Source organism: Pleuronectes platessa, chromosome 7 (genome assembly GCF_947347685.1).
Source record: "Pleuronectes platessa chromosome 7, fPlePla1.1, whole genome shotgun sequence".
NCBI lineage: Eukaryota > Metazoa > Chordata > Actinopteri > Pleuronectiformes > Pleuronectidae > Pleuronectes > Pleuronectes platessa.
Genome location: NC_070632.1, coordinates 8264538 through 8280458, shown reverse-complemented (window position 1 = coordinate 8280458; position 15921 = coordinate 8264538). Strand labels below are relative to the sequence as shown.

Genomic DNA, 15921 nt, shown 5'->3' with positions numbered 1-15921 from the left:
AAGTTGGTCGGGGGGGTAATTATGGCCTTCAGAGCAGAAGTGCACTCGAGCCAAGAACCACTAGGCAGGTTCATTTCTTGCTCTATGGTTTTTCCCTCTCTGTGCGTGTCATTGTCACTCACTGCTGCTTTTTATTTTCCACTTTGCTCTCTTCCTTGTATCTCTCAGTAGGAAGCCAGTTAGATACATTAAACCTAATTTGGGACCTATGGGAGTTTTAATAGCCACGTATTAAACATTTTTAAAACACATCAATAACACTCATCTCCTCTGCTCTGCTGGGAAAGCTGTTAACTTTACAGCACAGGGTGCACTGGCTTGTAAAACCTCATATTACTTTAACTAAAACTGTTTTAGATCAGGGCCTCTATCTCCTCTCTATCCATCTGCGTAAAATAATGAATATGCAAAGACATAAGAACATCTGTCTTTCACCTCCTCACTGTCTCTCAAACACACTTTTAAAATATTATGTTATTAGTATCCTCCTGTTCCTCTCTGCAAGAGATGATGATGACATTTCAAGACGTGTGCGGAACACAGGGAGCGGCAGAGGAGTGAGGATATATAAAGAGAAGGGGGAGGAAGGACAGGAGAGAGAGATGGAGCTCCTGGGAGGTTTCCACAGGGTCAAGACAAGAAGAGGGGCCCCCGCCAAAGTTTGTCTCCCCCAGCATGAGGCTGGAGATGATAGCTATCCAGCCATGACAAGAAGGATGACAACAATCTGTTTCCCTCTGCTCTTTTTTTTTCTCTTCCACACACAGCAGACAGACAACCTAATGAGTTTAAACAACCCAGCTTGTCACACCTGCATCCTCAGATAGAGTAAATTCCTTTCCATCTGTGTCTGCCTGCTTGCTACTTATCAGTCTGCCTCTCTATCTTAAGTGACTTTTGATTTTCTTGGAGAGTTTGTATGCAAGCGATGTTCTGCTGTGTGTTATCTTTGTCTATTCAGACTGAGAGGCTGTGTCACAATGTTATCAGAGTCACTGAGATGCATCAAGACATCGCCCCCCCAACATCTTCACATGTGGGCTCGCCTCCCTTAACTCGCTCCATTGTTCCTCCAGAAATCTGATTGCCCGTGCTTTGGATCCTGGCTGCAGACTGTTTGACAAAACAAAATAGTTTCGGCGTGCCTAAAGAAAACAACTTTGTCAAAATGTTTGTATGAAACCAACTCGATGAATAAAAGCTGCTCTCGCTCGATAGCTTGGCTGGGACTCGGCTGAGCTGCAGGGTGGGTGTTGCAGTATTTATGACTTGTTGACCCCTGGGCGGACTCCCTCCCCCTCTTCCACCTTAACCCCCTGACTCATCTGCCCCTTACAGCCCTACCATGCAAACACACACCCTGTCTTAGCTTCTGACTGGACTGTGAAAGGCTCCTTCTGTGGACCATGGACCTTTGTGCTCAAAGCATCACCAGAGGAGAAAATATTTCCAATACTGATATCTCGGCCAATACATATAATTACAAATAACCATGAATAAAACTAAAACTAAAATACAACTAAATATATCAGCAAACATAAACATAGATACTGATATGTCTGTGAAAGGCTCATATCAGCCCAATCTATAAATTAGTCGGACTCTATAAGCATGGAATTATTGGCACATTTATTAAACAGAAAGGTGCGTTGACCTTCATCTTCACAGATTCCTCCCTCGCGGACCTCCATCAGAGTCAACACTTGGCTGGGGCTTACATTACACTTCATATATTTGTTTAACGACTGTCGGGCCGCCTTTGAGAGCACCTTTACGGCGCCTTTTAACCGAGGCACCATAAGGCCAGAGCTCTGACACGTTGACAGGTGTATGTACAATATGTGCAGTATATGGACTGTGCCTGATGTTAAACACATGGAAAATAGTGAGAATGCTTTTTCAATAGAGTCAAAATTAGTCACACTTGCGTCCATAGGGCCAGGCGGGGGGATCAAACGTCTAACATTTTTAATGATCCCTTTGGGTTTACATAGAGTTAAACAGGATCCAGTTTGATGATCTGATGAAAACATTGGCATTGTGACTGTTTCAGAGGCTGTGTTTCGCTCTTTGAGGTGGAGAAGAGGGGAAAGCAATGAGGGGTACGCCTCGTTTTATCCGCGCTCTGTTTAACTGCTGTCTGACTGACTTCCTCTGCAGTCTCCACACACCACCGACAAGAAGTCACTCAGGATATTAATAGCGCGATGCATATTCTCACAGCGTGTGCCGACAAACACAAAGCACAAAGCTGAATTAATCATTCTGAAGCAAGGAAAAATATATCTTCAGAAGTTTTTAGTTTAACACGAACGGAGACAAAGGAAATTCCAATTTTCTGGACACGCTCAAAGAAGGCGTCCTTTTATCAGGGTGAAATTCCACCGCATACCACCATGCTCCCTCCCTAACTTCCCCCCTCCACCCTTATTATGCTCAGTAGGCAGATGATCTCAACGTTTAAGAGGAAACTTGGCTGCAATCACCGGAGTGTAATATGTCCAGTCGCTGTCTGTGACCCTGCAGTGACACACAGATGGCCAACACAACACAGAGAGACAGCCAGAGAAAGAAGCCAGATGAGAGAGCCAGATGTGGATAAATAGACAAGACCAACATCCGGACATCCAGATACATCTTTACAATACAAACTCAAACACATGACTATGTGTACACGGGCAATGTAGGAATGCAGAGGCAAAGCGAGACCATAGCCAAATAAATAAATCCTCTCCAGACCCACAGTAACACAAAGTGTCAGGTCAGAGTTTTATTATTGCACCAGCCAATTCACGTGGGCAGTCGAGCCGTACAAGTTTCCACACAAACACGACATAGACACATCATCAAATATGCTGTGTTACTAACTTTTCCTTAAAAAAAAATATACATCTTCTTTAAGTTACCTGTGGGCTCCAAACTGTTTATTTTGGTTCAAGGATACGGTCCACATGTGGTGCATGTGGTGGATGTGCTCTGCAGATCTTATCAACTGAGACAAGCTACGGCTGAGGGTGTCTTGCCTGACAGTGTCTGTTTTCCTGTGCCCACATGTGTTCTCCATATGGCCCTGATCTGAACGTCCTTCTTCCCCCCCACTAACCACGAGGGACTTCCTTACTGTACATGGTTTTGGTCTAAATATGCTATGTGCGCAACTGTGGCTCTTTCAATCACCACATGTCTATCTGAAGGACCTTGACCCAACAGGTGATGTGTTTTGCAGGGTTGCAAAAGGTTACGTTTTGGAAAATAAAATTGGAATGATCGTTTGTGTGTTATGAAAGCAAAGACGCTGGAAGCATAAGAAGAGAGAGAGAGTTGCAGAGAGAGCACACACAGTTCTGAAAGGGCGACCAAAGCCAGAGATTATAGAGTGGTCTGAGAATAACCAAGAAGAAGAGATGAAAAAGTGGACGGTCAAAAGGACATTGGAGGGTTTGATGGAGACCGATGTGTCCTGTGATGTAGGCAAAAAGAGATCGAGCCACTGAGCCTCTGTGTTTACCTACAGGTCGTTAGTGAGAAAGCTGCAGGCTCGATAAACAAAACATTCCAGTTTCTGATGGGGGAGAAGCAGGTGGTGACAAGGAGAAGACAATAGAGAGGTAATGAGCATTATCATTGCTCAAAAAAGCAAAGGAAACTAATGGGAACATAATCCCTCTCCATCTGTCACTGGAAGAAAGAAAGTGTAAATCACCCTCAGCCTTCTCCTCTACTTCTCCTTGGGTTAAACATAATCCCTATAAACCCATTCTGCATGAGAATAAGCAGAATCTGTCGGCGAGAGACTTTGGGGCTAGAAGCCTTCTGGTTGCCAATGTTTGAGTCGGTTTTGGTACAAAGTCTGTGTGGAGAGCAAAAGAGTCGTCGGGACCTGAAGCTCCTACAAAAAGTATATAGAAACATTTGACTTATAAAAGAAACTAGTCAGAGTCTTTGCCCGGATATCCACTGTTACACCGGAAGCCCTAAAATATTGGCCGTTGCCCCAAGAGGCAAATTAGTCATCAGATGAAAGCCGATTGAGATGAGTCAAACAGGATTAGACACCCACTCATCACACTGACTGGATGTCAGTGTCAACTGTCACTCAACCCTCAATCAAGCACGTAGACAGAAAAAGCAAATGTGCACTCACAGATCGGAGAGATGGCAGAGATGACAGGATATCGAATTAAAAAAAAAAAAGTCAAAGGCTGTAGTGGCCTATATATGACTGAAATGCAACACACCCGCACCAGTTAACTGTCATGGAAGGCACCTCGCCAACTGAACCTGGCCCTCACCAACAAACTTCTTATTGAAGCTGCTGCTACTTTTCCATTCTCCCTCTTGCACTTTTTTTTCGATATCTCTTTTTCTTGCTCTCTCTATCCAAGCCTCCCTCTGGAAAATTGGCCAGCTGTTTGGGGTGTTGGAGAAACTGCTTCCAAACATCATGAAAGCCGTAAACTGTTGCTCAACCTGCTGAAGACGGCCTGGGAGGCAGTTCCTGAATTCAAGGAGCCGTTTCTCCGTGTGAAGAACTGACATTGCTCCTACAGACATATTTCTATTTAAAGAGGACGTTTGTGTTGCAGTGAAGAGTGAAGAGGCAGTAACGCGAGCCCTCAACAGAGCGTCTCTGTCTCCTGACAGTGTTTGCGTACTCCACCCTCTGTACACTCACTGCCTGGTCACGCAAGACTGAAGTTAAAGCATCTTCTTCTCTTTGTCGCCACTGTCTCAGTATGTGTTTACTTACATGTGTGTTTGCATTCAAGGGTAGGGTAACAATAGATTTCCGTGAGGTGAGTCAAGTTGTTGGGCAGTTGCTGCAGAGTAAGTGAAAGTAAGAGCGATGGTTAAAATGTCAAATGGAAAAATCCCACATCTCCCTATGCCTATATTTATTATGACAAATAATTGTCTGAAGTTGTGTATATCAATACCATTGGATGTTTTTATGCCTGAGAAAGTAATAGAGAACGGAGTCATGTGTGTGAAAGTGTGTTTGCTTTTCCAGTGCAAAATAGCTGAGCTTTGCCATTCAAACTCCACACACTGCCGCTCTGAGTCCATCGGACAAAGAGGTCACTGACGGCGTCACAAGGAGCTGCCTCTTACGGCCCGTTTACAAAAACAACAGGGGAAAAAATTATTACTTTCCAGGCTTAGCTCAGGAGCATCCAAAAAGAAGCAGTGTCCCTTCTTTCAGTGGTGGCTAAGAGAAACGATCCAACCCTTCCTTCCTTTGGCAAGCACACACAAAGACACACACACACACACTCAGAGATCTGGTTGTGGCCAACCTGGATACATAGATCAACACAGCTTGAGAGGATCCGTGGGGTTGCAGCTTCAGCACTCCCTCAAATTATTTCTCCAAAACTCCATCCAGCAAAGTCAGTATGAATCCAACCGATTTCAAGAGAGGGTTATTTTTTTTTTTTTATCCAACCCCTGGTCGGGCAAATCTGTTTCCATTTAAACTAAACACTACCTGATCCACCCCCCCTCTGTGCTCCAGCTCCTCACCCCTTGCCCCCTGAAGCCTGCCCATCTCATCTGTATGTGTGAGATTCAATATTACAGCCAAATCACCCACAGAACTATTACACATCGACTGAAGGGAATGGCTTTAGTTTAGCTGGAGAGCACACGCAGGGAAACCGATGGCAGCTCATGCTTATTAACAAGTGGAACTGTGATGGTTGGCATTGACTTTTTCACGGGTGAGGAGCAGGGGAAATTATGATTTTTTTTTTCTGAGGGGGTTTGGTGGTTTAACACAGACTGAGAAGGTTGTTTAAAGTTTACTCGTATTAAAGCAGGGCAGAATTGATCTGCACTGCCACGGACAAAACCAAATTAAGAGTCTGAATGGAGCTCTGTGTCTTTTTCTAGGCAACCACAGTCTCTAACACTCAATCAAGCAATTTAAGTTAAATAACTGAGTGAGAGTGTGGTGTAGCTACAAGTTGGATAGTGTTGTAGTAGCAATATCAGATCTCTTCTAATGACTGACTGACTGTTTGGGGTCTGGGGTGGTCAAAAGTCTTTTCTGTAACAAAGACGTCTTTCATGCACATTGTTTTTAAAGTCACACTTACAGTAAACATTGTACTAAATAAAGGTCAGACACACTTTTAGAGAGACAATCTTAAAAAATTTGTATACTCCTTCTGATTCATCAGGCATATTTAAGAAAAAAACGTTTTTACTTTCATTTCCAAATTATTTCCAACCATGGATCTTTAGTTGGTTAAGAACACTTGCACAAGCCATGTTGCTGTCATATCATAATCTCACTCTTTCACTTTGTCAAGGAAATTAAGGATGATAACATAATTTCTTTTGCACGCATGAGCCTCAAGGTGTTGAGTCATTATCGGTTATGTTGCCCAAACTTGCAACCCGACTTTCTTTCCCTTTTGGCTGGTGTGGCTATAGCTACTGATCAAGTGAGCGAGATGGACCAACAAAAAGACACAAGGCACCTCTGGCAGCCAAGGCCAACATGATCCACAGAATAATCTGCAGTGATGGCCTGTGTCTGAACTTTCTGGCAATCATCCCTAAGCAAGATTAGGATTTGATTTGGAGTTGGGTTTAGCAATCTGGCCTTCCAGCTAACACAACATACTTCCCTGGGTTTCGTGAATACCAGAACAGAAAGTGTAACAGCTGTCCAGGTCCAAATTGCATGTTTGTGCATGTCTTTCATCCATTTTTCAGTTCCACTTTAATACAGGGATAATTTGATCTGTGTATGTAAGTAAATTAATGATGTGATACAGCCAATATCTATATCACTGTGAGTCCAACTGTTTCCTGTACATGGGCCACATCCACTGGCTATATGACAAAAATGGCAAAGTTTTCGCAGAGTCCTCAAATCTTGCTGATTTTACTGCTGAGAAACAACTCCCTTCACTACCGCTGACCTCTCCCTTTTGACCTCCTACGATTTCCCAAAATGTAGTATAGACTCCAGCACAGGTGCATGTGGGAGTGCTGTCTCTAAAGCCAGACTTCACATTGGAACGATTTGATCCTTTCAACAAAACCATTCCTACGAAACAGGCAATGCACTGAGCCGTCCGGTCCAAGATTCCAGCCATCTTCCAGCCAGTCTTCCTGCTTCCCTCATTAGCTGCCCAGCAACCTAACATGCACGACAGATTCCCTTGAGAACCATAGCCAGGCCTCTGTGGTAATGCATGTGACACACTAGCTGCACTTTTTCCCAATTTAAAACAAGCCCAAATAAGAAGTCTATAGTTTTCTCTGGACCGAATAAAGACTTCAGCACTCCTCCTCCTCAGGAATGTGATTAGAAAGACTAAATCAAGATGCAATGGCACGAAAGCTTTAAAGTGTGCTGCTGCTATTTCTGTGTGTCTATTTGTGGCCAATGCCTTTTTTTCCCTTGAGTATCTGCCATCCCCATCTTTATTTGCTTCCTCTCTATCAGCGCTTTACTGTAAACAGTGTTAATTAAGAAGCATGACTCATGCTGCTGTAATGTAAAAGGACGAGCGTGGCAGGAGATCGGAATAATGTCGGTGAAGATTCAAAGAGGAGAGGAGCAAGTGGCGACAGGCTACACACAGGGGAGTGTACGATCTGTCAAGAAGCTTATGTGACTTTGTTAATAAATTCATTACACAAACTTAAAGGAACTGTGTTGAAGCATGTGAGAAAAATTGGATCCCGAAGCCAAAGAAATCATTTGTGGCGTTATATCTGCGAGGGGCATTACTCACCCTTTTCCCAAGGAGAGGCTTTATACCCACACGTTGAAGCACCCACAAAAGAGCACATTTGAGCATGTGCACGCCAGCTCTCTAATGGGCCAGTGTTTTCACAGCTGGGACTGGACAAGAAACCAGTGCAAATACTGAGATGGATCATCAGTGTCTTTGTCTGTGGTGTGTGTGTGTAGCCTGAGGTGGTGCATTCATCATAGAACACTCTCACCCCAACATAAATTGTAGTGGATTGTGAAGGATTAACCCTTATTATCCAGCTATATGACTTATGGTCTTAACTCTTTGCACACTGACCTGCTGACAGTCCTCACAAGGTTAACCTAAATTCACGTGTACATTTATCCAGGCCATACACAGGCTTGCTGTCAAAGCCTGGGCAAACACGCCGCTTGCCAAACACGCAGGCAATCGCACAAGGATGAACTTTGAGATTGTTTCACCATGATGTCCTGATACGTTTCCCAAAAGTGTATTTGATGGTGCTCCAGATTTGTGGAGCAGGGAGTGTATTTCCAGAGTGCTGGTTTCCCCATCTGTGTGACCACAGTGCTGGGCCGCTCTCCCTGCATCTTTCTGCCCACTGTTCCCACGCCTCTTTCTGAGCTAAATACATATTTTGGGAAATTCTGCGCAGCAAATCATATGCCCCGTTCTCCCAGGGCACCCAATACCCATTACTCACAGCCTCTCCCCTACCTTTATAGACCTGAGGAAGAGAAACGGAACTTTGTTTTTCTGTTGGAACGAAACCAAATCTAAGTTTATCTATGTGTGCAAATGTTGCTAAACACGAGGGCTCTCTTTCAACTTTACTCTGCTTTCGGGTTCCTACAGTTAATTGTTCACATTCAAGGTCTAAAGTAGTCTTTTGAAACCACAGTCTTCCACTTCTGGCCACTGCAAAGCTTGAATGGAGCGAAGTCAGAGTAAAAAAACACTTCTCTACTGTCAACAAGATCAAGGACTACTGACCCTTAGCAAATCGAACGACTGGACAACTGTTCTAGGTCGAGTTTGAAACAGATATAGATGCAACAGTCTGAGAAAATTTCTAAAGTTACACAAAAACTCACACAGGGATGCCTTTTAACAAACGTTGTGCATCAGACATCTGTGAGCCAGTCATAAAGATCAATGATTTCATATCCACTTCCACTTTCCATTAGTACAGCAACTACTCTGCACTTTGAAAAGCCCCATAGTACCGTAAATACAAATCACACCAGGAAGAGCTCTCTCCAGCTATATCCTTGAAAAGAGAAATGAATGACGAATGGATTCTTCTGTATAGTGGTACCATGCAGCGAGTTCAGTCAGCGCCGTGGAGCCATTTGAACACATGTCAAGCAGAATGAATAGGTTTCAGGGACTGTGTGTGTGTGTGTGTGTGTGTGTGTGTGTGTGTGTGTGTGTGTGTGTGTGTGTGTGTGTGTGTGTGTGTGTGTATGAACATGCTCGTACCACTGTGTGCATGAGTAATGAATAAGATCCTGGCACATCACAACCAAGTTCCCCTAATGCACTCCCAGTAGACCAGAAGAAATAAACAGATAAAGACGAAGTGGACGTATACGCAACAGCAAAGAGAGAGAGAGAGAGAGAGAGAGAGAGAGAGAGAGAGAGAGAGAGAGAGAGAGAGAGAGAGAGAGAGAGAGAGTGCCAAGAGTGAGAGTCAGCAAGAGAGGGCAGGAGGAGAGGAAGGAGGGAGTTTTCAGAATTGTTATTGGAGCCGTAGAAGTCATTTCTGACTTAAAGAGTTCCAGATGTGGGCCAGCCTCTGAGAAAAGAAAGAATTGGAGAAAAGGAGAGAAATCAAGAGGGTAAGGAGGGAGGGGTATTTATCAGACCGTGCCCAGCCATTTGATGGGCAGTCTAACCCCCCCCCCTGTTCGGAGTCTGGCTTGAGGACAGAAAATGAATCTTTGCGTTTGTGTGCAGTGATGGTTCTGGTGGGAATGGGGACTTCAGTGGGAGCGGTTGGGGGGGGGGCAGAAAGCCAGGTTTAGGGTGTGGGGTGTCAGGTGGTAAGGTGGTAGAGGGGCATGTGGCTTGCAGGGCCCAGTCGTGGGTCTATAAAAAGCGAGGGTGGTCAGTATAATAGTCTGTTGTTATTACACACACGGGTCTTTCTCCAAACCAGTGACTGAACCCACCAAAATAGGCCAGTCCAAACCCAACCAAAGGACATCTGGTAAAATGCTGGGACAAAAGCTGCTCTTTAACTTATTTAGCAATAAAAAAGGTTCCAACGCAGGCATATGGCAGAGAAGTCCAATGCACTGCTGTCTTTTTAGCACTTGTAAGTTTGAATTATGATGAAACCAGTGGTTGCAGCACAGAGTAAGAAATGCAACAGAGAGTGAGTGCGTGCACGGTGTGTGTGCGAGCGCTGCCTGACCTCAGGCCTTTAAGAAACTCTTCTTCACACTGAGAGGTGCTCCTGCATGACAACATCTGAACTCAGATCAATCCTGAGTCTAATTTTTAAAACCCTGTAATAATGGACCCTGCTGTTCTCCCTTCCTCTCTCTCTCTGTGTGCCCAGTAAAAAAGTGCATGTCCATGGGCGTGTGCGCTTGTGTGTCCGGCTTCTCCAGCATTTGTTTTCACTCCCTCTGCATTGGGCTAAGCTGCACGATCACACAACAAAAGGCCATTGTGCTCCAGCTAAAAGCTCTGCTCCAGGGAGCTGGTAGTGGGCCACAAACAAAGCCTGGTTACATTGTCCCAACACAAGCTCATGAATCAGCTTCCACACTGGACTGCCAAAACAGCCATGGAAAGAGCGCTACGAGTGTATTAGGGGTTTTGAGGCAAGGGGAAAGTTAATTGAGGACGGACGTGAGGGTGGAGGAAATCAAATGGACAGGGAGCAGGATGCACATCTGGAGCTGGAGGAGAAGGGAGGCGGACAGATGTAAGATTTGTGGAGACGGTGGTGCATGGCTGAGAAAGGATTTGTCCAACATGAGAAGAGCAGGATGAGGAAATGGAAGAAAGGATAAGGATTTGGAAGGAGTGCAGCCAGCCCAGCAGGAGGAAGAGAGGTGAAGTCAGCGTAAACAGAGAGCTGTGTCAACAGACAAGCCTCCCCATGTGCCTGGGCTCCGAGAGGCTCAGTGCAAAAACCCCAAATCACAACAGCAGAGCCAGGGCGACGTTTCAAGACTCAGCTGTGAAACTGGCTGATGAGAGTGAAGCAGTTAAAATCTAATTTGGCAGTTGGACACAGGATCCTGCAGAGGACCCGGGGGCAGAGAGAGAAAAGACTGTCTTTGTTCACATGAGATGCCCCTGCGCTCTTATTTTCCTATTCTGACAGGTTGGATTAGCACCGACTCCATCAAGTTGTAAAACAAGGCACATAACGCAGCTATTGTATCCAGCAGCGGGCCACACACTTCACCTTTTCCACACACGTGGGCTGGGAGGAAGTGGAAAGTGGTGGCCAGCACCTTGGAAGGAGAGTTGTGAGAGGAATATATTTTTAAAAAAGAAGTTATGACATCAATTACTCAGCTAAATAAAGTTCAGCACATGTTTCTGTTCTCGGGGCAGTGAAGGGGATTTGAAAGTATATTTACCGTTGGCGTTCTTCCCACAGATCAGGTGCTCGTAGAGCTGCAGGACCCCCCACAGCTCCGCGTCATTGTTCACCACCACCTCCAGAGCCTCCGCGCTCACCGGGGCGCAACCCGACCACGCGTCCGGCCCCGGGTGGCTCCTCTCGGCTGACAGCACCCGGGCCCCTGCCTCCTCCACCAGAGCCTCCATGCAGGCGGTCAGACATATGGCCGCGTACTCGTGGATGCGCACGGAAATGCGGGTGTCCACCATCCAGCGGAAGAAGCGTCCCACGGAGAAGGAGAGGCCGCACCGGGCGGACTTGCCCTTCCTCAGCAGCTCCCCGGCGCTCATGCTGTACATGGAGATCGCCTTGACCGTGGCGGAGACGCAGTGGTCGGCCAGGGACCAGCTGAGCACCAGCCTCATGGCGCTCTGCACCTCGAAGCGGGTGCAGCGGCAGTGCATGACGCTGAGTCGCTGCGCCTCCCGGGAGATGCGGATCAGAGCCCGCCGGAGGAGACCGGACAGCCTCCGCACGGCCTCCGGGGAGAACACGGGTGCGTGTCCCCCCTTGACGCTCCCACTCGCGGCCACTTTGCGCAGTATCTTGGCCACGTCTTCCTCGGTCCAGGGGAACTCCTCCAGCTCAGGTAGGCGCGGGCACTTGGAGAAGATGTCCTCCGGGTCCTCGGGCAGCACCGTGTTGACCGTGTCCCAGCTGTTGTTCCTGCTGTTCATGGAGCCGGAGTAGTACCACCAGTTGCCCCGGTGCTGGGCCGTCATGAACGCCTGGGAGTTGGACTTGGAGGAGGACAGGCTGAGGGACTTGCAGGAGTCCCCGGCGCCGTAGCCCGAGTCCAGGGTCAGGTCCTCCAGGGTTTTCATGTGGACGTTGCTCAAACCGGCCATTGTGGCGAAGTGTTTTCTTCCCGGGAGGGGCAGCCGAGGAGGGATGAACCCGCTGGAAGTCAAACAGGAGCCGAAACTCCCCGCCGAGCTGGATGAACTGGTTACGCGACGCACTTGTCAGACATGCTGCTGAAGGGAGCCGAGAGCGGGGCTGGGAAACGAAACAACTTCACAAGCCCCGGATACGGTCTTCAAATTCAAACTGATGAGTACGGTTGTTAACAAACTTGGAAGCGGGGTTAGGCGGACGTCGCACCGGGCTCACCTTGCCTCCTCTGGTGGGGATTTAAAACTTTTCCTCCGGTGTCCTCGCTCCTGTGGAAACACGACGAAATGTCCCCGAGCTCTTCAAACACAGTCACACCCGAGTTCCTCTAGTAAAACAAATCCCGTTGATCCGCTCCACGCAGCCACACTGGTTGTCTTTTCCCGACAGTATATCCGTGGAGCAGCCCGTGTTCAGCTCATCTCTCCCCCGCTGCGGAGCCTCTGGTCCCGGGAGCTGCCCCTCGCCTGCAGATGTGTGAGGGGAGGGGCCAAGGCTTGACGGACAACACGGAAGAAACACAAACACCAATGAGGAGACGGCTGAGGTTTTACCAGAGCCAATCAGGGCCCGGCCCGAGAACTTCTCCAGTTGTTGGAGGGGGGGGGGGGGGGGACTTTAGTTTTGTTTTACTTCATATGAGCATCAAATACTTTATCTACTTTTAAATGGTTGTATAGACATATTTTAGTGCTGCTTTCTTATACTGTCAAGTTTGAATTCACTTTCAACTTTTTTTTATTTAACCTCCAGTCCAGTGTGTACGATTTAGGTGAAAGGGATCTATTGGCTGAAATTATAAAATAATCCTTGTAATGTGTTCACTAGTGTGTTTAATCGTAGTTGTATGAATCGTTGTTTTCTTTACCCTAGAATGGGCCCTTTATATTTAAATGCTTTATATTTACAGAAGGTCCTCTCTACAAGGGCTGCCAATGTTGATAGAAGCCCAAACTGGACAAACTAGTCACCTTTTTGAGTGTTTATGACAACTGCAGCCTAGCTGGAAGACACAAAGTGCAAGAAAGTGCAAAAACGAATCAAATAAAATGCTATGATCTGAATAAAAACACACATAAGAACAATTGGACACACATCCACTAGCAATGTGCTTGAAGTAGTGTTATAAAACCAACTCAAAGTGACACAGAGATGTTCAGAGTAGCAACAAGTCAAGTGTACGTTCAGTAGAATGGTACCAAAAGCATTAGCAGTGTTCATTAGGGTGTCATCACGGAATTAAACTGAATTATTTGCATTGGTATGGAAATATGAAGGAGTGCAAATGCAATATTCAATGTATAAAACAAAGTATATGATATAGTGCAGTATAACATTGAAGCGCACATGACATAGCATGTAAAGCACAGTTTACCAGCTTAAAATATGACATAATTGGTAAAACAAATATCCTGTTTTCTATTGTTTGTCCTCAGTTTCCATTCTTTAGCTTGTGAAGCACTTTGTAACATTTTGAAGGCGTGATAAAACAAGCGGTGACCTACAGCTCTGTGTTTGCTGTCCTGTGAGTTAAGACATTTTCCACACACACACTGACACAGCATTGTATTCCCAACCTCTGTGTTTCTCATTTTCATTTCCTCCCACACATCGAGGTTCAATATGACAATTTATAATCTAATTTTATTCATGAGCGAGGGGGAAATTCCTCTGGTTTGTTGCAGGAACCGAAACGCACACAAAGCACTCTGCAATTATCTCCTCATGTTGACTCAGGGGGGACTTGGCTTTCTGCCGACACATTAGCTAATCTCTTACCTGCAGCCTGGAACTCAAATTGAATCTGTAAAGCCCTCGGTGATGGTGTAAGAGGTGGAGCAGTGTTTGCTTTGATTTGATGAGGCTCTGGGTTTTCACTGAATGTGCATTTTAAAAGCTTATTTGGGAACGCACTGAGGATTGAAGTGTTATAATTGCGTGAGTAACGACACACAATATACAGCTCTTTTTCTTCTCTTTTTCTTCATTTTCAACTTTGTGAATGAGCTTCCATGGGCTGCACCAAGTCAGGTCACCTGTTCTACAGAGCTGAAAGCAAAAGAAAGTGGTCGCTCATGCTCTCAGTACCAAACGTGAGCCAATCCTCTAACAACATGTCCAGGTTTGGATCATTGTGGTGAACTGTTTGTTGATCCTGGTTAGATTGTGCAACACGCTCGAGTTAAAGTAAACCAAACATGACAAAGAGGTCTGTGACTACCTGCTTCTCGTCAGTCTGCACTCACTCAGACAGGTAGGGTGTGTCTAAAGAGTCCGACAACCATTACATAATAGGTTTAGGCCAGAGCCCGTTTTCCCAGCATGCCCCGTGAGACTGGGACATGTTTCGCAAGCGACACCTCTGAATGTTTCCCTGCACTTTCAACGATCTGTACGTTACAGGAAAAACTGTACATGGGTCAACTTAAAGTGGAAAAAGTGACTTGAAAACACATGAATCACTCAGTCAGGGGAACTGGGAACAGAGTTCACCTTTAAGTCCTGTTGACCTCCACTGTTAGGCAGTCAAATCCATTTTAAATGATTTCGGAAGACACACACACACACACACTCACACACACACACACACACACACAAACTGTCGTGTCTCCATGACTTCATAGGACATTACATTGACTTACATTGATTTCCTGCAGACTTTCTCTAACCTTGACTACATTTACTACTTGCCACACCCAACACTCACACTAACCTAAATCTAACCTGAACCTAATCCTACATCTGAAACATCTTCACTTTAAAATGTAATGACTTACATTATGGGGACTTGCTTTCCGTCCACATATGGATGACAAGTCCCCCTCAACAAGATTAATACTTTGAACTCACACACACACACACAGGGAGTAGAGGAGATCAGCAGGAGGTTTGCTCTTGCCTCATCCAGACCTCATGTAGCTTTGGCGTAGACCCGGTTTACCTCATGGTGTGTTTGTGTGTGTATGTTTGTGTGTGTGTGTGTGTTTGTGTATGTGTGTATGTGCAAGCTCAGGGCCGGCATCAGGCCAGTCCACCACCCTGAGCTAAAGTGACACACATGGGGGGGGTCAACAGATCAAAACCAAACACTCTGCATTAGATTAGATGTTTTCTGAAAACACGTCAGCCCCGCTGGAATTCAAACTGTTAGTTTCACAATGTTTGATTTTCTCTCTGCATTGGTCATGAAACAGAATGGATGTGATACTGGATGTTTTCAGTCATAATGTTGTCACTGGATATAGTGATGTCAGCCTCAGAGAGCAGCAACAGGTTCTCACATGCTCTCACGTTTACTAAGCTTTGTATCTCGTGATGTTAGAGGATTAGAGCCTGTTGAAATGTGGGCAAGATTCTTTTTAAGTGAAGAAACGTGATGATTTCTTAATCTACAGCCTCACACGCGACATTTCCCCGTCGAGGCAGATGTCACCAGGTTCTGCTCAAGGTCACTTCCTGTTAAAGGGGAGTTTTTTTGTATGTCTCCTGTCAGCAAGTGCTCGCTCTTTGTGGGAAATGCTGGGTTTCACAATATCGGGGGGGGGGGGGGGGGGGGGAATACCTCTTGAGGTATGTAAAGTACCTCAAGAGAATGAATGCTGTGATTTGTTACCATACAAATATGACTGAAGTGAAACA

General features: G+C 45.9%; 1 protein-coding gene across 1 annotated transcript in view; it reads right to left on the bottom strand.

Moving 5' to 3' along the window:
* The window catches only part of abtb2b (ankyrin repeat and BTB (POZ) domain containing 2b), a 42822-nt gene extending 30070 nt beyond the window's left edge, over positions 1–12752 (bottom strand). The window contains exon 1 of the mRNA XM_053426996.1: positions 11345–12752. Within this exon, the coding sequence (XP_053282971.1) occupies positions 11345–12236 (892 nt within the window). The 5' untranslated portion in view covers positions 12237–12752. The remainder of the gene's footprint in view (positions 1–11344) is intronic.
* Positions 12753–15921: the final 3169 nt, after the last annotated feature.